The sequence below is a fragment of the Acipenser ruthenus genome, chromosome 19 (genome assembly GCF_902713425.1).
Source record: "Acipenser ruthenus chromosome 19, fAciRut3.2 maternal haplotype, whole genome shotgun sequence".
In the NCBI taxonomy this organism is placed as follows: Eukaryota; Metazoa; Chordata; class Actinopteri; order Acipenseriformes; family Acipenseridae; genus Acipenser; species Acipenser ruthenus.
This window is the reverse complement of record NC_081207.1, coordinates 13,889,924-13,915,516: the sequence shown is the minus strand read 5'-3', so window position 1 is coordinate 13,915,516 and position 25,593 is coordinate 13,889,924. Positions and strand designations below refer to the sequence as shown.

Genomic DNA, 25,593 nt, shown 5'->3' with positions numbered 1-25,593 from the left:
ATCGGTATTACGTTTGCTATTTTCCAGTCTGTCGGTACAACCCCTGTGTCAAGAGACTGTTGCATGATCTTGGTTAGCGGTTTGTAAATAACTTCTTTAATTTCTTTGAGTACTATTGGGAGGATCTCATCTGGCCCAGGGGATTTGTTTATTTTAAGAGCTCCTAGTCCCTTTAACACTTCTGCCTCTGTTATGCTAAAATTATTTAAAAATGGATAGGAACAGGTCGACATGTGGGGCATGTTGTCCGTGTCCTCCTTTGTAAAAACCTGTGAAAAGTAATCATTTAATATATTTGCTATTTTTTTTTCTTCGTCTATGATTTTGCCATTTGTGTCTCTTAGACATTTAACCTCCTCTTTGAATGTTCTCTTGCTGCTATAATATTGGAAAAATATTCTGGAATTGGTTTTAGCCCCCTTAGCAATATTGATTTCTATCTCTCTCTTGGCCTTTCTAACTTCCTTTTTGACTTGTGTTTGCAGTTCCAAGTACTCTTTCTGTGTACGTTGTTTTTGGTCCCTTTTAAACGCTCTGTAAAGTGCCTTTTTTCGCTGAATATTTTTTTAATTGATCTATTAAACCATTTTGGCCATTTTGTTTTAGATTTAGATTTGTCTACTTTTGGGATGTAATTGTTTTGCGCCTCTAGTACTATATTTTTAAAAAACAGCCATCCTTTTTCTGTGGATGTTTTCTCTATTTTACCAAAATCTACTTCTGTTAGTCTCTGTTTCATACCTTTGTAGTTTGCTTTTCTAAAATTGTAAACCTTAGCTGTAGTCATTACTTTTGGGGTTTTAAAAAATATTTCAAGTGAGACCATGTTGTGGTCTGAGTTTGCCAATGGCTCTCTGACCTCTGTTTTAGTTATTCTGTCTTCATTATTTGAAAAGACTAAATCAAGGCATGCCTCCCCTCTAGTTGATGCCTTGACAAATTGCGTTAGGAAGCAGTCATTTGTCATTTCCACCATTTCAATTTCGTCCGTCGTGCCCCCCATCGGGTTGTCCCATTTTATATGGGGGAAGTTGAAATCCCCCATTAGTATGGCTTCTCCTTTTCTACACGCATTTTGAATGTCATTGTATGACAGATTATTTTGCTCAGCGTCTGAATTTGGCGGTCTATAGCATGCTCCTATTATTATGCCCTTTGAATTTGTGTCCATTATTCTGACCCATATTGATTCTGCATTGTTTTCTTTGTCCTGATTTAACACCTGGGCTTCAAGACTATTTCTTATGTATAGCGCTACCTCTCCGCCTCTTCTGTCCTGCCTGTCTTTCCTATACAGTGTGTACCCACTAATATTATATTCGTCTCCATCACTCTCAGACAACCAAGTTTCTGTAACACCTATCACATCGTAGTTACTTGTTAGTGCAGTAGCTTCAAGTTTTAACATTTTGTTTCTGAGACTTTCTAGCATTAAGATAAATACATTTAATAGTTGTCTTACCTGAGTTGTTGCCCTTGTTTTGATGTGGTCTCCCTTCTGTTTTTTTGTTTTCTCCCCCCTTCCTTTCTAGTTTAAATGCTTCTGGACCTCCTGAAGGATCCTTTCTCCGAAGAGATTGGTTACCTTTCTGTTTAAGTGCAGTCCGTCCCACCTATATAGATAGTCCTTGTTGTAGAATGTGCTCCAATGTTCAAGAAAGGTGAAGCCTTCCTATGTGCACCACGATTTCAGCCATGCATTGTGATTTTGTATTTCCAACTGTCCATATGGTCCTTTGCAAGGTACCGGCAGTATCCCAGAAAATACCACAGTTTTGGTCTTGTCTTTTAATTTCCTTCCTAGCTCTCTGAATTTGTTTTGCAGGGATCTTGGCCTGTCTCTTCCAATGTTGTTTGTACTGATGTGGACGACTACTACCGAGTCGTCTCCTGTTTGTTCTAGGAGCCTGTCCACATTCTCAGTGATGTGCTTGACTGAGGCTCCTGGAAGGAAGCACACTGTTGTTGTAAGGGGGTCCAAACTGCGAACTGAACTTGCTGTGTTTCTCACTATGGAGTCCCCAAAATCATGACCTCCCTTCTTTTTGCTGCCTGGCCAGCACTGTTTATAGGGTCCTGGATGTTATTTCTTTCATTCTCTTGATGTTGGTTTTGTCATCTAAATGTTGAAGTGGCTCAAATGTGTTGAATGTTTGGATTTCTGGTGGTTGTGTTTGACGAAGTTTCTTTTTTTCCCTGCTTCTGCCTATCTGAACCCAGCTGTTTCGACTCTCTTCCATCTCCCTGGTGGCTTTCAGTCTGCTAGGGGTGCAGACTTCCATGAATTGTGGGTGTGTCAGCTCCTCAAGCTCCTGTTGCTGTCTCATTTCCTCCAGCTCCTTTTCTAGCAGGCTTAATCGCTGAAGCAAGTCCTGGATCGTGCGGCACTTTACACAAACTTGATTGAGCTCTGTTGGGTTTTCTCGGATTTCCCACATCATGCAGTTGTCACAGATTACTGGCTTGAAGACCTTTTTTTTTTTTGGAAGTTTAGTTTAGCTTCTGCAGCTGTCAACCTGCTTTCAAACTGCTTCTAACTGCGTTGTACTTGTCCACTAGTACTTCTCCCACGATGTCGCTTTTACATGAAACTTGTACTTTTTATATAGGTATATAAATGTCAATTGCTGTAGATTTAGACAAGCAAGCTACATGCCACTCTTGTGTGCAATTCCATTCTATGGTATCTACCAACCAAACAGGAAACTAGAAATTTTCAGACAGGAAATCGAAGCTGGTCAGGCTTGGATGTAAGCTTAAAAAACGAACGCATTTCAACAACTGCGCAGTGGCACAGCGGGCTAAGGTCGTATGCTTTTCAAGAAAGTCATATTGCGAGTTTAAACCACGGTATGTTTTTTTGTTGTTTTGTTTTCCAGCGATATGTGCTGTTTTAAAACATAAATAATTTGTTTAATATAAATGGTGTGGATATCAAACTGCTTGCATTCCCTTGTATGTTTTGACGTTGACCAACATGTGGAATCACATGATTGGTAGATGTCCAGTTAGTTAGATTTTCTGTTTGAATAGTCGCTACACACCCTTAAAAAGTAGACGGAAAAAGAAGGAAAATAACAATTTTACTTTAGTTTGACGACTTATATCTCATTGTGTATAAGAGGTATGTACTGGTACAGATGGTATTCTAAGTGATTTAGTTTTGCCGCTGCAACATGGTAAAAACAGCTAAACTCTTGAGCTGTAATTTGTTTTTGTAATGTTCAATTGTAATGTTCTTATATATATATAGATAGATAGATAGATAGATGTGTGTATGTGTGTGTGTGTGTGTGTGTATATATATATATATATATATATATATATAATTTGATTTGGTTTCAAACAAGTTTTTCTAACTTGTACGCGGAACCACCGTTCCTCTTAATACACACACACAAATATATATATATATATATATATATATATATATAATTTGATTTGGTTTCAAACAAGTTTTTCTAACTTGTACGCGGAACCACCGTTCCTCTTAATACACACACACAAAAAAAAATATATATATATATATATATATATATATATATAGTTGGACCTATGACAGAAAATACGAATTACCCGCCCACAGACCTAAAACTAGCCCAAGATATCATCACCCGCACAATGCAATTTTTATCCGCACAAATAATATATATAAAAAATAAAAATAAAAATTTGAGGGGGAATCGGCTCAATCTGGTAACACTGGTGCTGAGTGAGCTACCCTCTAACTCTGGGGTCACGGAGATAATTCTGTGCAGAATCTGGCCAAGTTAGCCAATGGGTGCGTTCACTGAGATAATTCTTAGAAAGTCATTGGCTAAATTGGTCAGCTTCTGCGCAGAATGATCTCTGTGAACGCACCCTCTGTTTCTTTATGTTTTCTTTACGCATGTAGTACGCTGTGTGAGTACCTCACGAGCTGGAGCCTCCAGTCCACAGTTATGTTACAAAAAATGCGTTCTAGCCCCACCCTCGTGCTGTCAAAACATTTATTCCGATTGGAGACATGCTCCAATCGGAATACAGGAATAGGTTATCGGTCCGCCTTCCATGTGCGGCTGCTCCAATCAGCAGCTCTGGTTTGTTGCTACCGTTCGTGAAGGGGGATCCAGGTGCTTCAGACTCACAGCTGGGAAAGAATCAAGAAATCGTTTGAAGAAGGAAAAAGGTGAGAACACAGCCTGGTATCGGCGTGCACGTTCAGCCAGCCTGTCCACAGCCAGGTATCGGCGTGCACGTCTTAGCCACCGTGCCTTCGCCCGGCTCCAAACTTTGAAATCACGATTCTTGTTATTTAGGCCTGCTGTCTACGAAAGCTCCCGGATTTGAGTAGAAGTGGCGGCCGGGAGTGGAAGCGCAGAAGACGGCTGAGTTTGGTCTTGAACCGGTCTGTTTAATAAACATGTGTGTGTGTGTGTGTGTGTGTGTGTATATATATATATATATATATATATATATATAAATATATATATATATATATATATATATATATATGTATATATATATATATATATATATATATATGTATATAATGTATGTGTGTGTATATATATATATATATATATATATATATATATATATATATATATATATATATATATATATATATATATAATGTGTGTGTGTACTTTGAATGCATTTGGTTGAAGGAGTGTTAGAGACGCGGGGACTTGCACGGGTTTGGTTGGCAGTAGTATCTGTACTGCTAATCTTCCTTGTAGAATAGATTTATACATTATAATGTGAACGCAAATGGTTTGTGAAATGTAAGTTAAATATACTTTTGATTTTGAGTTTGATAAATACAGTGTGACGCACATCGGCATGTGTGGTATCTTGTTCAAGACTATAAACCAAAGCGCTCATGATAGTGCAGCATGTACCGAAAACAATCCCGGCTAATACGCTCACGCCAAAAAAACACGTACGTTTGTACAGTTACTTAGTGTTTTCAGAGAAGAAAAATCTCCGCTGATTGGCGGTTTTCAGTTTTACTCAGTCCCCAGGGGGGCTACTTTTTGTTGTTTTGTTTTTTTTTAAGCTATTAACACATTTATGACAGTTGGTGTAAAGGTTTTTGGTTTTGCAGCGTAACACCGCTAAATTATTATATAACAGAAACAGAAAAAAAACTGAAAAAATGAGTGCTTGCAGACGGCTGTCTTTGGCAGCTATATGTGCGTACCTAAATTCAACGGTACTGTTGAGCGTTGACTCAACAAAAACGTCACTTTTGTCACAACACTTCCAGGTAGGAACGCTTTGTTGCATTCCTAAACTAAACGGTAAAATTTAAAATGAACGATTCTGCATATCGGCCTGCAGCTTCTAAAAAGAATCTTACAAAATCTTAAATACAAGTCTGTATTAAATATGCTGCATTACTTCGTGATTTTTTTTATATATATATATATATATTACACACACAATTTGTTTATTTGGCAGATTCCTTTATTCAAGATGACTTACAGAGCTTAGGGTGTGTAAACTATGCATTAGGTACAGAGTCACTTACAAGTATGTCTCACCTGAAAGACGGAGCACAGACAGAGGTTAAGTGACTTGCTTAGGGTCATACAATGAGTCAGTGGCTGAGGTGGGATTTGAACCGGGGACCTCCTGGTTACAAGCCCTTTTCTTTAACCACTGGATCTCCTCTCTCTCTCTCTCTCTCTCTCTCTCTCTCTCTCTCTCTCTCTCTCTCTCTCTCTCTCTCTCTCTCTCTCTCTCTCTCTCTCTCTCTCTCTCTCTCTCTCTCTCTCTCTCTCTCTCTCTCTCTCTCTCTCTCTCTCTCTCTCTCTCTCTCTCTCTCTCTCTCTCTCTCTCTCTCTCTCTCTCTCCGCTGCATCTTTTATTATTATATTTAAAAACCCTGTGAGGATGCATGGCTGATCAGCTACTGATTATTTAACTAGCTGACAGTCATGCATCCTTACCAAACGCGTGCAGACTCTGGCCGAGGGGTAATAAGATAATTAACAACTAGTTAATCCCTCGGCCAGAGGGATTGCTGTATCAGTATCTACATTTAAATCCCATTCATAATTTTTGTGGGTGTCTTTCTGTTGATCAGCTCACCAGCTCTGAGAGTCGGTGAGTTCGTTGAGCCAACGCTGCGCGTCACCAGCTCTCAACGGTGAGTTTAGGAACTATTTTGAGAGTTGTTGCTTCTCATCGTTGAATTTAGGAACGCAACCTATTTCACTGGTCCACAGACACGTACAGTACTGTGAATTAAACAGTTACGGTGCAGTTCACATTGCAGAAAACTGCGAAAATAATGGAACGGAAGGAAGGTGCTGGCGAAAAATTAAGATAAATATTTATTTTCTGTTTCACTTGTGGAGCGAGTGGAGGTATGACACAGGCCTGGTTTTTGGGATGGAACCGCATAACAGTCTCACGTTTTGATTGGTCCATGTCTGTCACATGAATATGTCGTCACATGAGTGGGAAAGCGTGCAGGCATTTTTAAAATTGTGATTAGAGAGAGAGAGATCTGCTTTCCACAACCTGTCAATTAAAATATAATATGGTATTTTGCTGTACTAATATAATAAACTGTGGGTTATTACTTTGTTATGCATGAATGTACGAATTGGGTTTCTGTGGTGGTGTACTTTATTCTTTAAAATAGCATATCTATAATCATTTGTGCGATAAATTAATATAAAATCTATACAGTATTGCAGGTTTGTTACAGGATACATTTTTATCTCTAATGTAATCACAGTTTTACATATAGACTGCCCCTGTTTTCATTTACGTCCCAAATTCTGGGCGGCTTTGCTTTTCAGATAACGTCCCAAATTCTGGGCTGGTATAGTTTTCAGATAACGTCCCAAATTCCTCTGGGCACTTATGGTTTTTAGATAACATCCCAAATTCTGGGCCGTTTTGCATTTTCAAATTCACCCCAGTTTTTGAAAACCATTATTTTTTTAATGAAAAAACAGAAATAAAATGTAAATGTTAAAAAAAAAAAGTGTTTCTTATTACAATGAAGAAACTACATTGCACTGAAATAGATACATGAAAATGAATTAAAGCAGTCGTTTTCCTTTATTAAAGGCTAATATTAAAACATATTTTTGGGAAGGAACATGGTCCAAAAAAAGGACATCTCATTTGCTTATGTAATGTCCATCAATATATTGTAGCATTTCGGGTTATTTTTGGGACAAAAATTAGCAACTGTGATTAGATGCAGTCTGTTTATTTTGACAATAGTTAAATAATCGCAAAATAAAATCATAAAGGGTCAGTTGCAACGAACTTGCAGATTATCTCGGGATCATCCCCAGCTGCGTACTAAGTTAGTACCAATTGCATCGAAAAAACAAGCGGAACAAAGTTGGAGACTAGCTGATCCCCAGATTTAGTATGGTACTAAGGATCAAGCGTTGTTGTTACCAAACAGGAATTGAAGGGGACTCTAAATCATTCATTCATTATCAGAACCGCTTTATCCTTTTACAGGGAGACGGACACGACGCAAGGCGGGATGGCTCGGAATCAGAACATTTGAAATATTTGTAACTGTAATGTATGTATTTTACGATATTATGAGCTAATAATCATTTTTACAATGTTACAAATAGGCAGACATTTATACATAAATATTAATTAGTCTCTAAGATATATTTATATTTATGCACATCATAATTTATTTTATTTAAGATATATATATGCATGGTAACATACTCCATATCGGGGCACATGGACTGCCTATAAAATATTCAACCAAGTGCAATGCCATGAAATAAACTAGCAAAGCTGGTTTAATTTTGAATTCTGTTTTTGATTACAACATTAGCTTTATACATGACACAGACAGTTGCAGTGCGGCCCAGGCTGTTTTAAAGGGAGTGAAGGATAACCGTGGTCAACACACACGGGCTGTTTCGACACTACTCTCATTGGACCACAACAAGTACAAAACAGGGAAGGGGTGGTATTCCGAAGAAGTATCATAGATAATCACTTCTAAAAACACCCTGAGAAGAGCACTGTTTATTTTATTTTTCAATGTGCCCCCAGGTCCTACTGTGTAAAATAACACTTAACTCACATTCTACTCACTGTGTCCCTACTCCTCAATATCCCTGCTCGCCCCTAAGAACCACCAGTGTCGAGTCCCCTCAAATTAAAGGGAATGAATAGACTTGCTGCCCCCCCCCCAAAAAAATAAAAAATAAATAAATCAATAAATAAGTTTCTCAAATGTGAAACCTACTATCGCATACTACAGGCTCTACGTGCTTGACTGTAATGCTGCCGACACCTTCCTTCATTATTAGTAGTTAACAGTATTGTAGTCGTAATGTAATTTTACAATATCCATACAGGCAGCAGATGCTTCAAATATAGTGACGACATATATGTGTATATTTTTGCTGAAATAATAATGTGTGCATATAATAAACTGCCAGTACATTCTGGGACTTTCACATGTCTTCCACTATTCCGCTTAGTACGATACTAAAATTCTTAGTCCATAGCAAGAGTTGGACTAAGTTAGTACTGTACTTAGTATCCTATAGAGGACAGCAGCAGTTATTTTTGGGTTAATTGCAATTGAGACCTTTTTTAGTACGCAGCTGGGGACTAACTTCAGCCGTCAAGTTCGTTGCAATTGGTATTTAACTTGCGTACTAGTTTACTACGGAGCTGCGTACTAACCACGGGATCATCCCCAGTTAGTACGCTGCTTTCAGTTCGTTGCAAGTGACCCAAAGTGAGGAAAAAGGGACTGGGAGTCAGAAGTGAAAATAAATAAGAACATAAGAAAGTTTACAAACGAGAGGAGGCCGTTCAGCCCATCTTGTTCGTTTGGTTGTTAGTAGCTTATTGATCCCAGAATCTCATCAAGCAGCATCTTGAAGGATCCCAGGGTATCAGCTTCAACAACATTACTGGGGAGTTGGTTCCATACCCTCACAATTCTCTGTGTAAAAAAGTGCCTCCTATTTTCTGTTCTGAATGCCCCTTTATCTAATCTCCATTTGTGACCCCTGGTCCTTGTTTCTTTTTTCAGGTGAAAAAAGTCCCCTGGGTCGACATTGTCTATACCTTTTAGGATTTTGAATGTTTGAATCAGATCGCCGCGTAGTCTTCTTTGTTCAAGACTGAATAGATTCAATTATTTTAGCCTGTCTGCAAACAGGCCTTTTAAACCTGGGATAATTCTGGTTGCTCTTCTTTGCACTCTTTCTAGAGCAGCAATATCCTTTTTGTAACGAGGTGACCAGACCTGAACACAATATTCTAGGTGAGGTCTTACTAATGCATTGTAAAGTTTTAACATTACTTCTCTTGATTTAATTTCAACACTTCTCACAATGTATCCCAGCATCTTGTTGGCCTTTTTTATAGCTTCCCCACATTGTCTAGATGAAGACATTTCTGAGTCAACATAAACTCCTAGGTCTTTTTCATAGTTCCCTTCTTCAATTTCAGTATCTCCCATATGATATTTATAATGCACATTTTTATTGCCCGCATGCAATACTTACACTTTTCTCTATTAAATTTCATTTGCCATGTGTCTGCCCAATTCTAAATGCTGTCTAGATCATTTTGAATGACCTTTGCTGCTGCAACAGTGTTTGCCACTCCTCCTATTTTTGTGTCGTCTGCAAATTTAACGAGTTTGCTTACTATACCAGAATCTAAATCATTAATGTAGATTAGGAATAGCAGAGAACCTAATACTGATCCCTGTGGTACACCACTGGTTACCTCGCTCCATTTCGAGGTTTCTCCTCTAATCAGTACTTTCTGTTTTCTACCTGTTAACCACTCCCTAATCCATGTGCATGCATTTCCTTGAATCCCTACTGCATTCAGTTTGAGAATTAATCTTTTATGCGGGACTTTGTCAAAAGCTTTCTGGAAATCTAAATAAACCATGTCGTATGCTTTGCAGTTATCCATTTTCAATGTTGCATCCTCAAAAAAGTCAAGTAGGTTAGTTAGACATGATCTCCCTTTCCTAAAACCATGCTGGCTGTCTCCCAGGATATTGTTACCATATAGGTAATTTTCCATTTTGGATCTTATTATAGTTTCCATAAGTTTACATATAATAGAAGTCAGGCTTACTGGTCTGTAGTTACCTGGTTCAGTTTTGTCTCCCTTTTTGTGGATCGGTATTACGTTTGCTATTCTCCAGTCTGTTGGTATAACCCCTGTGTCAAGAGACTGTTGCATGATCTTGGTTAGCGGTTTGTAAATAACTTCTTTCATTTCTTTGAGTACTATTGGGAGGATCTCATCTGGCCCAGGGGATTTGTTTATTTTAAGAGCTCCTAGTCCCTTTAACACTTCTGCCTCTGTTATGCTAAAGTTATTTAAAATTGGATAGGAACAGGTCGACATGTGGGGCATGTTGTCTGTGTCCTCCTTTGTAAAAACCTGTGAAAAGTAATCATTTAATATATTTGCTATTTTTTTTTCTTCATCTATTATTTTGCCATTTGTGTCTCTTAGACATTTAACCTCCTCTTTGAATGTTCTCTTGCTGTTATATTATTGGAAAAGCATTTTGGAATTGGTTTTAGCCCTCTTAGCAATATTGATTTCTATCTCTCTCTTGGCCTTTCTAACTTCCTTTTTGACTTGTGTTTGCAGTTCCAAGTACTCTTTCTGTGTGCTTTGTTTTTGGTCCCTTTTAAACGTTCTGTAAAGTGCCTTTTTTCGCTGAATATTTTTTTTAATTGATCTATTAAACCATTTTTGCCATTTTGTTTTAGATTTAGATTTGTCTACTTTTAGGATGTAATTGTTTTGTGCCTCTAATACTACATTTTTAAAAAACAGCCATCCTTTTTCTGTGGATGTTTTCTCTATTTTACTCCAATCTACTCCTATTAGTCTCTGTTTCATACCTTCATAGTTTGCTTTTCTAAAATTGTAAACCTTAGCTTTAGTCATTACTTTTGGGGTTTTAAAAAATATTTCAAATGAGACCATGTTGTGGTCTGAGTTTGCCAATGGCTGTCTGACCTCCGTTTTAGCTATTCTGTCTTCATTATTTGAAAAGACTAAGTCAAGGCATGCCTCCCCTCTAGTCGGACAAATTGCGTTAGGAAGCAGTCATTTGTCATTTCCACCATTTTAATTTAGTCCGTCGTGCCCCCCATCGGGTTTTCCCATTTTATATGGGGGAAGTTGAAATCCCCCATTAGTATGGCTTCTCCTTTTCTACACGCATTTCGAATGTCATTGTACAACAGTATTTTGCTCAGCGTCTGAATTTGGCGGTCTATAGCATGCTCCTATTATTATGCCCTTTGAATTTGTGTCCATTATTCTGACCCATATTGATTCTGCATTGTTTTCTTTGTCCTGATTTAACACCTGGGCTTCAAGACTATTTCTTATGTATAGCGCTACCCCTCCGCCTCTTCTGTCCTGCCTGTCATTCCTATATAGTGTGTACCCACTAATATTATATTCGTCTCCATCACTCTCAGACAACCAAGTTTCTGTAACACCTATCACATCGTAGTTACTTGTTAGTTCAGTAGCTTCAAGTTCTAACATTTTGTTTGAGTCTTCTAGCATTAAGATAAATACATTTAATAGTGGTCTTACCTGAGTTTTTGCCCTTGTTTTGATGTGGTCTCCCTTCTGTTTTTTTGTTTTCTCCCCCCTTCCTTTCTAGTTTAAATGCTTCTGGACCTCCTGAAGGATCCTTTCTCCGAGTAGATTGGTTCCCTTTCTGTTTAAGTGCAGTCCGTCCCAATAGACGGACAACAATAATAGACTGTCAGTCATTCACTCAGGCCGAGAGTAGAGACTAATCTGATTACAGCTAAACACATTGCGGACTGGTAAATAAAAATAATAAAGTAGAATACCGTTCTGTATAATCAAAATACAATTGTTTTTTGAGTGGCCGTCAATGTGACTGCACCCGGGGCTTTTAGGTATAATGTAATATATCTCCTTTATTTCTGCACTCCCGTGTTTCATGCTTTGTGAGAATATTTAATACATACAGACAGAAAGGTACACAAACGCACAGCCCCATAGGTGTTACACGACTGGAGAAAATTACATTTGAAAACCAAAAACCGCAAAAATGACCGCCACAGGGCTTCTAGTATTAGGATACAGCTGTGGTCAAAAGTTTACATACCCCAGAGTATGTCACTTTCCATATAATGGGTTATGTAAACTTTTGACGACAACTGTTCAGGTACAAATCATTAACTGTAAATACTGTTATAACTCCTTACACAAAAGAAACAAACTAAAATAATAATAATAATAATAATAATAATAATAATAATAATAATAATAATACATTTAAAACTGGCTTAACAGTTTTTGTTTGTTTGTTTTTGTTTAAAGGTGTTTAAATTCAGTTCTAAAACTATAAAGCCATTTAAAGCCCCTTCTACCACTCTGTTTACATGGAACAGTTGTATATACGAACACCGTCTACACTGACGTTTTACAACGCAGACAAAGTTTCTTCAGAAACTTCCATTCTAATTATTAGTATTATTATTATTATTTATTATTATTATTATTATTTGTTATTGTTATTATTAAAGCTCAAACAACGGGTGAAATGAAGGTGTCACAAAAATAGAAATTAACAAGAACAATTGAAAGTGTACAGAGTGCTTTTACCTTTAACGATTAAAAGGCAGTGACTTTCTGATGTAAACAACTTGCATTTGAGATCCAAAGGAACAAGAACATTAAAAGAAAAGGCAACAGCATTTATTTAAGAAAGAGGTAAAATATATTTAGTTATTTGACTGAATAATTGCATCAGTTTCACAGACCCTATTTTACCATCTAGACTTGACAAAAAAAAAAAACCCCAAAAAACGTTTACTTATTTTTGCTTGGCAGGTGCTGTTTTGTTCACTCTCTGGTATTGGCGTCTGGGTTTGTGAAACCAGCATTTAAAGTTCACTTATTATTTGGTATACATTCTAATTTCAGGTGTAATCTGAATCTTAACTTCATTCAATTTGGGTTCCTGAGCAAAAAATCCAACATGGCAGTGGATCCCAGATTCCTGCCACTTTTCAGCTTTTTTATACTTCGCCTCAGTTTCATCTCTGTGTTTTTAGTGTAAATTCAAAACGCCCTACTAGTCACATTCAAAACACTCTCACGCTTAAAACACTCTGTTACGTTCAAATCATTTATTACTTTCAAAACACTCTTACACGCACAACACTTTATAGTACATTAAGTTCAAAGCATTTACGTGGATTTCTACAGTTATGTTATTACATTTCTATTTCCCCAAACGTTTTTCAGCTAAAGCTAACTGAAGTAACCAACATAACCATTTACTAATTGAAACTGTAAGTGTACAAATGTATTGTATATCAAAATACGGAGAGTTGAAATACAAAGCAAACAAACAAAAAAAATACCAAAATTAACTATATAAACATTACAGAAAAAAACCAAAACACAGTACTACATCCAGAAACACACACACACACACACACACACACACGTTTGCATTCCTATATTTGTGGAGACTTCTCATTCAGTGCGTTTACATGAGCATAAGAATTCCAATATTTTTCGGAAAACTAATTCCGATATCAAAAGTCATGTAAACACAGTTTTCGGAAAATGTATCGAATATTCCTTCGGTCAGTTTTCGGAAAACAGCACCTAGAAATTTCCAATTCAAATCCTGAAAACGAACCAAATGTATATCATGTAAACGCACTTTTCGGAAAGCTTATTCTGATAGCGTACTGCACATGTGCAAACTCTGACCTTCATTCCTGCACGTGGTTTTAGAAAACAGAGAAAATAATAACAATATGTAGTCAGTCTGCATGGATCCATTTGCTCTGTTATTGAATCGTATTTTGTCATATACTTGTACTTGCTAGAACTGATTTATAGTATTTTATCTTGTTCTTAATTGTATTAATACTTGTACTGTGATTCTTGAAATGTATTTTTGTTTACGACTGTAGGGCGTCTGCTAAGAAATAAATATTATTATTATTAATAATAATAATAATAATAATAATAATTAATAATAAAAATAATAATAATAAGTTAGGGATCAAGTAATATTTGTCCGTATGTATTTTAATAGCCCATACTGAAGCAGTACATGTTTTCCAGCTTTAAAATAAAGTGATAATTTAAAATAATGTCTGCAAAAGAAACTGGTAATATAGAACCGGATGAGCTGTTTGAAAGGCTGATTGGACATTGTGGGGAATCGGAAAAGATGTATAGGATAGTAATCTTTGAATTTTAAGACCTGACACTTCGATAAAGCACTTGTTATTGGATTGGTCTCTTGTTCTGTCGCAGAAAAAATGTCCGGTCTGTACAAATCGTACTTGGGGTACTACAGTACTTTGCATGCGAAAATTTCCTGCGTTTTCCGAAAACTTCAATCCATGTATACAGTTGAATTCTAATTAGACTTTCTATCGTTAATCTTGTAAACACAGAAAAGTGACGTTTTAAGAAAATCAGTTTTCTGATTCAGTTTTCCGAAAACATTAGTTTTCGGAAAACGCTTTTTCATGTAAACGTACTGATTTGACTCTCACTATATTTTTATTTACTATTTCTAACTCCAGTTAGAAATAGTAAATAAAAATATAGTGAGAGAACTGAAGGCATATTTAGTTCTTAAAAAGGTGTTTTACAAAGTGGGGACGTACCCACAACGTTGTTTTTAGAGTTACTATCTTTGTTACAGAAGTATTCACTCCCTACCAATAAAGTCACATTTTGTTGAATTACAAATAATATATGCACAGTTTTTCAAACTAACTTTTTTTTATTCAAAGCTGTAGTGGTTAAACTGAACACTGTTATATGAGGAGGCGGTTAAATGTCAGCAAAACTTGCAAAGAAAATGTACAAAATGAAATGTACTGGTTGCATAAGTATTCAGCCCCTTAAGTCAGTACTTGGTAGAAGCACCTTTTGCAGCAATTACTGCTATGAGTCTTTTTGGATTGGTCTCGACTAGCTTTGCATAGTAGGATGGTGAAGTTTTTGCCCATTCTTCACTGGAAAATTGCTCCAGTTCTGATAAGCTTGTTGGGGATCATCGATGGACTGCAATCTTCAAGTCTCGCCATACATTTTCGATTGGATTTAAGTCAGGACTTTGACTGGGCCACTCAAGAACATTAATTCTCTTCTTGTTCAACCACTCCACACTCCAGTGTGGCTTTGGCTTTGTGCTTCGGGTCATTGTCCTGCTGAAATGTGAATTTCCTCCCTAGTTTCAGAGTCTTGGCTGACTCAAAAAGGTTTTCCTCAAGGATTCGTCTGTACTTTGCAACATCCATTCTCCCCTCTATCCTGACAAGCTTCCCAGTCCCTGCTGAAGAGAAGCATCCCCATAACATGATGCAGTTTTAAGTAACTTTAGCATAACAGAAGCAGAAGTGTTAAAGGGACTAGGAGCTCTTATAATAAACAAATCCCCTGGGCCAGATGAGATCCTCCCAATAGTACTCAAAGAAATGAAAGAAGTTATTAACAAACCGCTAACCAAGATCATGAAACAGTCTCTTGACACAGGTTGTACCGACAGACTGGAAAATTGCAAACGTAATACTGATCCACAAAAAGGGAGACAAAACCGAACCAGGTAACTACAGACCAATGAGCCTGACTTCTATTATATGTAAACTTATGGAAACTATAATAAGATCTAAAATGGAAAATTACCTATATGGTAACAATATCCTGGGAGACAGTCAGCATGGTTTTAGGAAAGGGAGATCGTGTCTAACTAACCTGCCTGACTTTTTTGAGGATGCAACATTGACAATGGATAATTGCAAAGTATACGACATGGTTTATTTAGATTTCCAGAAAGCTTTTGACAAAGTCCCGCATAAAAGATTAATTAATTCTCAAGCTGAACGATTAGGGAGTGGTTAAAATGTAGAAAACATAGTACTGATTAGAGGAGAAACCTCAAAATGGAGCGAGGTAACCAGTGGAGTACCACAGGGATCAGTCTTAGGTCCTCTGCTATTCCTAATCTACATTAATGATTTAGATTCTGGTATAGTAAGCAAACTTGTTAAATTTGCAGACGACACAAAAATAGGAGGAGTGGCAAACTGTTGCAGCAGCAAAGGTCATTCAAAATGATCTAGACAGCATTCAGAACTGGGGAGACATGGCAAATGACATTTAAGGGAGAAAAGTGTAAGGTACTGCACGCAGGCAATACAAATGTGCATTGTGAGGTGCTGAAATTGAAGAAGGAATCTGTAAAAAAGACCTAGGAGTTTATGTTGACTCAGAAATGTCTTCATCTAGACAATGTGTAAGAAAGGCCAACAAAATGCTCAGCTATATATTGAATAGTGTTGAATTTAAATCAAGGGAAGTAATGTTAAAACTTTACAATGCATTAGTAAAACCTCATCACAATACTGTGTTCAGTTCTGGTCATCTCGCTGCAAAAAGGATATTGCTGCTCTAGAAAGAGTGCAAAGAAGAGCGACCAGAATTATCCTGGGTTTAAAAGGCATGTCATATGCAGACAGGCTTAACCCTCGGAGTACTACGTCACAGCGAGTGCTCTACGCCACAGGACTACAGCTGTCACACGCAAATAACAGCGCTTGGGATAGCGTAGCAAATTACTTAATTTTACACCCAAAAATGTATATATTATATGAAATCTAACCTATATATCACAAGAAATATAAGACATTGAAGTTTTTTGTTCTTTCTGGTATTGATATATTTTTGGACTGAATATAGAAATATGTATTGGCAAAGACACCTTTGTTATACAAACAGTATTTTTATCATCAAAACATCAGTTCTTTTCAAAACCAACCATGCACATAAACACTTTAAAAATACAACATATAAATACCAATAATGTTCTTTTTAAAATGTAAAAAAACACAAATGTTTACAAGCAACGAATCAAAAGATATATTCAGTTTTGCAAGCAACGCATCTATCTGTACAAAGAGATCGGAACCGCACAGCACAGTATACGTACTTGACCTTGAAAGCCTTTTCTCTTATATAAAGATTGTTCAACATATATACCAACATAAAGAAGTGTTAATTAAATATAAAAGCATATGCAAAACTACTACTACTTATTAATAATAATAATAATAATAATAATAATAATAATAATAATAATAATAATAAAAATAATAATAATAAATGTAACTTAATTTGAGTTGTGGAGACATCTGAATTGGCACAGGGAAGCTTATTCTCTGTAAAGTCCTTTTGCAATCAGTCTTTTTTTTTCAGTGGTTTGTAAATCCAGTTTGGTGAAGTCAGTTGTTTTTGTGTAGTAATATTTCTTGTACTTGGTTAAAAAAAAAAAAAAAAAGTCCATGGCCATGTTTATGATAGCTAGGGTACAACCAAAATGTGTAGGCCTTAAAAAAAAAAAAAAAAAATAAAAAATTAAGTTTACAGCCTGAGGATCGAAGTTCACTTTTGTGTAGGTGTGTGAAAGCATTCATGACACACACCCTTGTCACAGGTAGCACATTTGTATGTTGTTGGCTTTTATTGGTGATCACTGCAAACTGTGCAATCTTTCTCCAACTGACGTTTCTTGCCAGAAGATGTTGTGGTTATTCCCAACTTTTCTATCTTACATCCAGAACACACCGGTTGTGGGATCGAAGCAACTTTCCCATTGTCACACACACCTTTGCAGAAGTTATTATTATTATTATTATTATTATTTGGGGGCAAGTGTACAGCACTTTCCATTTGTTTCCGTTGTTGAACTGTGCCTTGATAAAGTTTGTAACTATTCAGCACCAAACTGTTGATCACATTGAAAAAGATTTTCATGTACCACTTGTACGATCGCCTTTCATTCTCGTATGAGTAAATCTTCTCATCTGCCAAATCTACACCTCCCAATTTTTTATTTCAACACACACTTTTACTTCAGTGGCTGTGTTCCCTGTGCTGAGCAAAACTGGCTTTCTCTGGCTTTTCTTTTGTCTGAAAGCAGTATACAGCAATCTTCCTGACCTGTAAACCACCTGTTCATCAAGGTAAGTATTTTCTGTTGCCATGCAGTGTACCAACAAGTTGGGTTTCGTGCTGATAAGTGAAAACTGAAGCGAGTGGTACGGATGTGTAAAAATTGTCAGTAATCAAAGTATGTCCCTTATCCAACTGACCATGAGAGACGTAACAACATCATAGGGCTGGCCAAATTCACTCTTCTCTGTGTCGTTTGAAGCACCTGTGTACACTTTTAATTTGTATATGTACCCGTTTGTACTGTCAGCAAGCACCCTCAGCTTTATTCCAAATCTGATGTTTTTTGTTTTGGAAGATACTGCATAAGTGACGTTCGGCTTTTCAATCCAACCAGGCTTTCGTCGATTGCAATGAATTCATTTAAAACGTGGTACTTCGTAAGAAGAGACTCCACTTTAGTAAGTACTGGTCGCACTTTGAATAAACTGTCGTAACCAGGTTTGTCTTTTTTCTTTTGGTTTTTGTTGTTCAAGTGCAGGTTTGCAAGACAAAAAAGAAACTTGTCGCGGGAAATTATTCACGTGAATCCTGGTGTTGCTTGCAGTGCATCTTTCGTGTTCCAGTATTCTTTCATGTCAGGCTTCCACACTAACCCCATATTCAGCCACAATCCTAAAACAGCACGTAATCTTTTTCGTGTCATACCGCCAGACGCCAACCATCATGAAAATAGCCTCTCATACGTTTTAGATTTAGCATTACTTTCCCTGTATTTGTTGTTCATTTCTAATGCGTATATATTGGACTTGTTGCAGATGTGTTCTTGGAGCTCCATTGAAAACAACAGTTGAAAGAATTCAGCAGGCCGGGGTGGGGTTCGTGGAATAAATCTCAGACCACTAACCTCTGTATACTTCTTTATGTTCAATGTTATTTTCTGTTCTGGCAATTCTGTTACTTCAAGTTTTTGTTCAGCAACCGAATTAAAGGCACGTCTTCGTCTGTACTGTCGTCACCTCCCTCCACATCCTCCTCCTCTTCTTCATCCCCCTCTTCATCCTCCTGTTCTCCATCCTCCTCTTCATCCTCCTGTTCTCCATCCTCCTCTTAAATCGCTGTCATCACTATCCACATAGCTATACAGTCCCAACCAACTATACGTTTTATCAGCCTCAGAAGCCGTAAAACCTTCAAAACGTTCTCTGTCCGAATCGCTTAAAAACGCACTCTCTAAATCCGCCATTTCTCAACTCTGTTGGCCTAGGAGACAGGGTTTTCTTTTTAACCAATAAACAAAGGTGTTCGCTTTACAACCATTTTAATTGGCTAATATTAACACCAAAGCCCTCTGCTATTGCTCGGCACAGTTTGTTGCGAGGTAAAATTGACCAATAAAAAAATTAGAGCAAATGGGAGGGCAGATCTATGTCCGATAATCGGCCGTTTAGTCCTCACGCAGCACACCTCCATGAGCCGATCGTCGGCCCTGTAGTACTCTGAGGGTTAAAGAATTGAATCTATTCAGTCTTGAACAAAGAAGACTACGCCACAATCTGATTTAAGCATTCAAAATTCTAAAAGGTATTGACAATGTCGACCCAAGGGACTTTTTTGACCTGAATGTAATGTGTTAATGTTATGTTTTATTTTTTTACTAAGATGTAAATTAAAAAAGGACATTTAAATATAGGTCTCCATTATTTGAAGCATATTCACGTGTATGTAAAATAGCGGACAATGACGCATCGAAAAGAAATTAAATTGCAGCTGCTAAAGAAATGGTCGGAAAATCCTGTGCTGTTTTGATATTTTTTTTGTGAAATGTCTAAATGATCCAGTGTGTGTGTGTGTGTGTGTGTGTGTGTGTGTGTGTGTGTATTCAGCTCTTCTCTCTCTTTGTGTCTCAGATGTCGGCCGCTGAGGTGAAGGCTGGCTCTCAGAATCTGGAGCAGTTCCTCCTGCTCGCCAAGTCCACTAAAGGAGCTGCGCTGGCAGCCCTGCTGAAGCAGCTGCTGGAGAGCCCTGGAGTGTACGTGTTTGGAGAGGTGCTGGATATGCCCAATGTGAGAGAGGTGAGGTGGGGGGTGCTGGACATACCCAACGTGAGAGGTGGGTGGGGGTGGTGGGGGAATTGTTTAGCTTTATTAACATGGCAAAAAATGTTTTTATTAAAAATGACAGTAGAAAGAGAGAGCACCCCCTCTAACTATACAGGAACAGCGGTGAACTGCAGCTCAGAATATTAATAAAAATAATGTGTAACATCAGAGCAGCCTTTCTTGTTTTAGCTGGAGTCTGGTCCTCATGCTTCAGTCTATCAGCTTCTCAACCTGTTTGCGTACGGAACCTACTGCGACTATAAAGGTGAGGGAATCCGTCTGTGTGTCTCTGTCTGTGTCAGTGTCTGTGTCTCTGTCTCGGTCTCGGTCTGTGTGTTTTTTTTAGAGATTTTCAAGAATTACACGTCATTAGATTGAGTAAAGAAAGGTGTTGTGTTCCAGTCACAGTGTTTACAGCGTCTGTATAGTGAAGCACTCAGGCTGCTGGAGCCGTTGTGATGGTTGTTCAGTGTGAATTGGAATTCAATGGAGGTGAAGGCACAGAGATGCCACTGGTCACATCATAATGTATTTCTCTCTCCCTTTCCCTCTCTCTCTCTCTCTCTCCCTCTCTCTCTCTCTCTCTCTCTCTCTCTCTCCCCCTTTCTCTCTCTCTCCCACTCAGAGAATGCCTCCTCCCTGCCCGAGCTCAGTGCTGCTCAGAAGAACAAGCTGCGCCACCTCTCTATAGTCACACTGGCAGCCAACCTCAAGGTACCTGTGTGAAACTGTACACCTGGGTAGCATCTTGGCTCCAAGTCCTCTATATTTCTATATTTACACTTTACCCTGGAAATCCTGGCTTCAGTTTCTAAACTCCCTGATCAACTATTAAACCGTGGCGGGATAGTGTAGTGTAACAAAGTGCTCGCCACCGAGGCTCACACCAGGTTCTTTTTCCCTTCTTTTAAAAATGACCCAACACACAGACTGACAGTTAAGTGCTTTTACGCACACTTTTTTTATGAAAAATAAACAAAAGCAAAACAAACACCTAGCTCTTTCCAAGAGCACTGACTAAACACTGGAACAACCCTGTCTAGCCCGGGACACCTAAGCTGTTTGCCCGATATAAAAACAACACACAGTTTTACAAAATACACAATATAATTCGTACACACAGTATTCACACTATTCAATGACTGCTTCAGTAGCAGGGCACACAGCCTTTCTGCTTCCTCCAGACCCAGCAGCCTTAAATGCAGGCTTATATGCCTCACAGGAACAGGTAACAGGCTCAGGCAGCTGGCTTCAATTTACACTAATTGCAAACTGCCAAAACAATTAAAGAATTAACAAAACAATTGCCACACATTTTCACGTGGACTTTTGCAGGGAGGATTTTAACCGCCTCCCTGCCAACTAAACAGACACTCCCATGTGCAGGGCCCCCTGCCCTGCCACAGTAGGTACCCTGGCACAATCAGAACTGGCACTGCACACAGTTTTATTGTTAGTTATAATTACAGTTGAGTGGAGAGACCAGTCTTTTTGTTCTCTCTCTCGGGTCATTTGTAACAATTGTAAATGTTTGAACGTCATCATCACGGGCAGCCAGCGATGTGAAGAAACTAGTACGCTTCTGGTGTGTAATAACTGCAGTCATCCTGCTGAGATTCACAGAGCTGAAGCACTGTGTACTAGAGGTGCAATCGGCACCCTCATTTCGTATTCGATTACACTATGTAACACAATTATTGTTCCTGGGTAGTAAGTGTTATTTCCTAATTGCTTATGCCTCAAAAGTATAGAAAATGGCTATTATTCCCCACAAACTTTGCTTTTGTGACCAGGAGTGATATTTTGAAATTTACCTATTTCCAGTGAGAAAACTGGCGAATTTGTGTCTTTTCGTTCACATAAAGTCAGAAAAAAACAACATATGAATCCAAATTAACATGTATTTATACTAAAGTAATACAAAAATGACTACAAAAGATTTAGAAGTGAGTAGTTTTTCGAGATTTACAATTATACTGTAAATCACTTTCACGAATCAGCCCCCAAATGTAGTCTCCCATTATGTTCTCGTTATACTGTCTTTCATTGACAGCTCATCCAGGAGCCTCAAAGCCGTGCTGCTCCATAATGGTAACAAGTACCCGTCTCTTCCCCTGGCTCACTCGGTGCACCTCAAAAAGGATTACAACAGCCTCAAGACCTTGCTGGACGCCTTGAAGTATGATGAGTACGGCTGGGACCCCCGGAAGGTGCTGATGCCACCACTGCACATCAAATTGGGCCTTATGAAACAATCTGTCAGAGCTCTAGATAAGGAGTCGGCAGCCTTCAAGTACCTTCAAGACTTCTTCCCTAAGCTGTCTGAGGCAAAGGTCAAAGCCGGTGTCTTCGTCGGACCACAGATAAAGAAGATCCTGGAGTGCAATGAATTCCCCAAGAAGCTCACTAGTAAGGAGAAAGCAGCTTGGAACAGCTTTGTCGCAGTGGTTCGGGGCTTCCTGGGCAATCACAAGGCCGAAAACTATGTAGAGCTGGTTGAGACTCTGGTGAAGAACTACGGCACAATGGGCTGTAGGATGTCCCTCAAAGTCCATATCCTTGATGCTCATCTTGATAAATTCAAGGAGAACATGGGAGCGTACTCAGAGGAGCAAGGCGAGTGCTTCCACCAGGATATACTGGACTTTGAACGTCGCTACCAAGGACAGTATAACGAGAACATGATGGGAGACTACATTTGGGGGCTGATTCATGAAAGTGATTTACAGTATAATCGTAAATCTCGAAAAACTACTCGCTTCTAAATCTTTTGTAGTCATTTTTGTATTACTTTAGTATAAATACATGTTAATTTGGATTCATATGTTGTTTTTTTTTTACTTTATGTGAACGAAAAGACACAAATTCGCCCGTTTTCTCATTGGAAATAGGTAAATTTCAAAATATCACTGTCCTGGTCACAAAAGCAAAGTTTGTGGGGAATAGTAGCCATTTTCTATACTTTTGAGGCATAAGCAATTAGGAAATAACACTTACTACCCAGGAACCAAAAAAAAAAAAAAAAATTTGTTACATGGTGTTATCGTATAGACATTTGTTCAAATTAGAACACTTCAGATTTATAAAAAAAAGAAATACAAAGGACTTACATTTAACAGCTGAAGAATAGGTGTGCGTCTGCATCAGATTAACATTGTAATAATAATTAAAAAAAACTATTTTAACAGAAGTAATTTCTGAACTATGGTTGTTCAATACTGTTTACATTTTATGTCCAAAAGCAAAGCATTTGAATTAATCTCACAAACCCTGACTAATGTATCATACTAAATTCAGCTTTTTCTATAATATTGCCATATTTCTGATTTGTCTTATCCAACGCGCAATGTAGGCTTGAAGAGTGTATCCTAGCAACGTGCTAGTCTATCGTACTAGCTCTAGAAGCAGCACACTCACACTCAAGGTTTCAATGCAAACCGACAGCAGGAGACGGGGTACTAATTCGATGCATCGATTCACCAAAATGTAATTGAAGCTCGGTAAAATTTAAGGACAGATAATCAATAAACGGTGCATTGATTAATTGTTGCACCCCTACTGTGTACGCTTCCGGTGTGAAATAACTGCAGTCGTCCTGCTGAGATTCACAGAGCTGCAGCACTGTGTTTGGGTTCCGGTGTGTAATAACTGCAGTCGCCCCGCTGAGATTCACAGAGCTGAAGCACTGTGTATGCTTCTGGTGTGTAATAACTGCAATCACCTCGCTGAGATTCACAGAGCTGCAGCACTGTGTACGCTTCCGGTGTGTAATAACTGCAGTCGCCCCGCTGAGATTCACAGAGCTGAAGCACTGTGTATGCTTCCGGTGTGAAATAACTGCAGTCGCCCTGCTGAGATTCACAGAGCTGCAGCACTGCGTTTGGGTTGATCACATCTGTAATCAGTATGTGTGCAGTGCATTGTACTTCAAATAACATGTCTTGGATACTGAATACAATAAACAATTTTAGCCAGCTATTTTGTTATAAATATAAATGTTTTAATGGAGCAGTAGCATTCATATGGCTAGCTAATAAAACCCTCTAATTGATGTTGTGTAAAGGCCGCTACACACCAGACACGATGCGACAAAATGAATAGAACCTGTGTTTCCAGGTACAGAGATGAATATATGGAAGTCCATTTCGAAGGATCTGGAACGCTGCTGGTGTGTGTGATTTATTTTATACAAAAGTATTGCAAAGCACTGTACAGTACTTAGCAGAAAAAAAGAACAAACCACAATACATTTGTATAGCATGTCACACATACAACTGCCACAATCAGATCATTTAAATAACATACTTAAACTAGAAGTTGCAAGCAACTTGACGGCTTCCAAGGCATTCTTGTTCCTATCTGTGTTCCATAGTAACCATGACCTTACATGCACTCTGAGCAGTTTAAGCCACTTTTACATTTGACCTTAAGGAGAGGTCAAAGGTCACGGTCAAAGATATTTTTTAATAGCGCATACTAGTTCCCTCTAAGACTTTTATTTAGTTAGCCACTGTGGCTAAAGCAACTTAACATTTTTTAGCCACACTGGAAAAACTTAAGCCACTTAACAATGCTGTGAACAAGTTAAACATACTGTTTCACAAGGAAAAAAGACGTGTATTTTATTTGAAAACACATAGATATTTAAATGAAATACCCTACCCTTTACAATATACATAAACAGTATATTTAAAGTGCACTGTAACTCTGATTCCCATTTAATAAATGCCAAACTTAGTCATGAAAAACGTCATTACATATTTCCTAAATTCTGAATAGGTTTGCAGAGATATTCATTTACTGCATAATCCTTTACATTATTTTGACTGTGAAGCGGTTTTCTTTCCACTGCAGGACTGTGTTATTAGTGTATGTTAATATTAATGCCTACCTGACCAACCGCAGCTCTAGACCTAAGCTTGTACTAATGTGATTTAATAATAGTAGTAGGATTGTACAGCCACTACTGTGTTTAAAAAACACTGTTCTTTCACCTGGGACTAATGGCAGTAATATTGCACCGATTCTGACATTAAAACTCAATATATCATAGTGAGACGAATCCTTCTTTTTAAAATAATACATGTGTTTATTTTTTTATTAAATTGTTCCTCTTTCAAGTCCACTCTGTTACTATTTCCAAATATATATTTCAACACATTAAATAGATAGCAAATAATGGGAAAAAAACCCCCCAAAAAACATGTGATCTTTTGAAGCTGCGTGTTTCTGGCTTGCCGTTTGTGAAAATGTTCTTTCAGGACCAGAGGGTATGTTTGAAACTAAGACTGCTTCACCTCCCTGTGTCTACCACGGTCATATTTTAGTTGTGTTTACATGGTTGGTGTTCCTTGGGCTACATCTTTCGGAACACGATTCTCATAATTTGTCTGTACATTTTCTTTTAAACATGTCAAGAATTTATCCGTTTGGATGCCATGTTTTTAAAAATATATATTTTTTACAAGCAGCGCCGTCCGCTGACTCTTTCTAATTAGAACCTCTGTCCTCCCGTCAAACA

The 25,593-nt window shown here is 37.9% G+C and overlaps 1 protein-coding gene across 6 annotated transcripts in view; it reads left to right on the top strand.

Annotated features, from left to right (window-relative positions):
* The first annotated feature begins 2,830 nt into the window (after positions 1 to 2,830).
* cops7a (COP9 constitutive photomorphogenic homolog subunit 7A) overlaps positions 2,831 to 25,593 on the top strand; it is a 54,482-nt gene continuing 31,719 nt past the window's right edge. For 3 of the 6 annotated variants that reach the window (XM_034040507.3, XM_034040512.3, XM_058992508.1), the window contains exons 1-4: positions 4,045 to 4,168; positions 19,881 to 20,045; positions 20,262 to 20,337; positions 20,698 to 20,786. In XM_034040507.3, coding sequence (XP_033896398.1) covers positions 19,881 to 20,045; positions 20,262 to 20,337; positions 20,698 to 20,786 — 330 coding nt within the window. In that variant the 5' untranslated portion in view covers positions 4,045 to 4,168. Of the gene's footprint in view, positions 2,851 to 4,044; positions 4,169 to 4,298; positions 4,388 to 7,479; positions 7,547 to 19,880; positions 20,046 to 20,261; positions 20,338 to 20,697; positions 20,787 to 25,593 lie in introns of those variants that run through there. The other 3 variants (XM_034040509.3, XM_034040510.3, XM_058992507.1) reach the window with 3 other exon arrangements.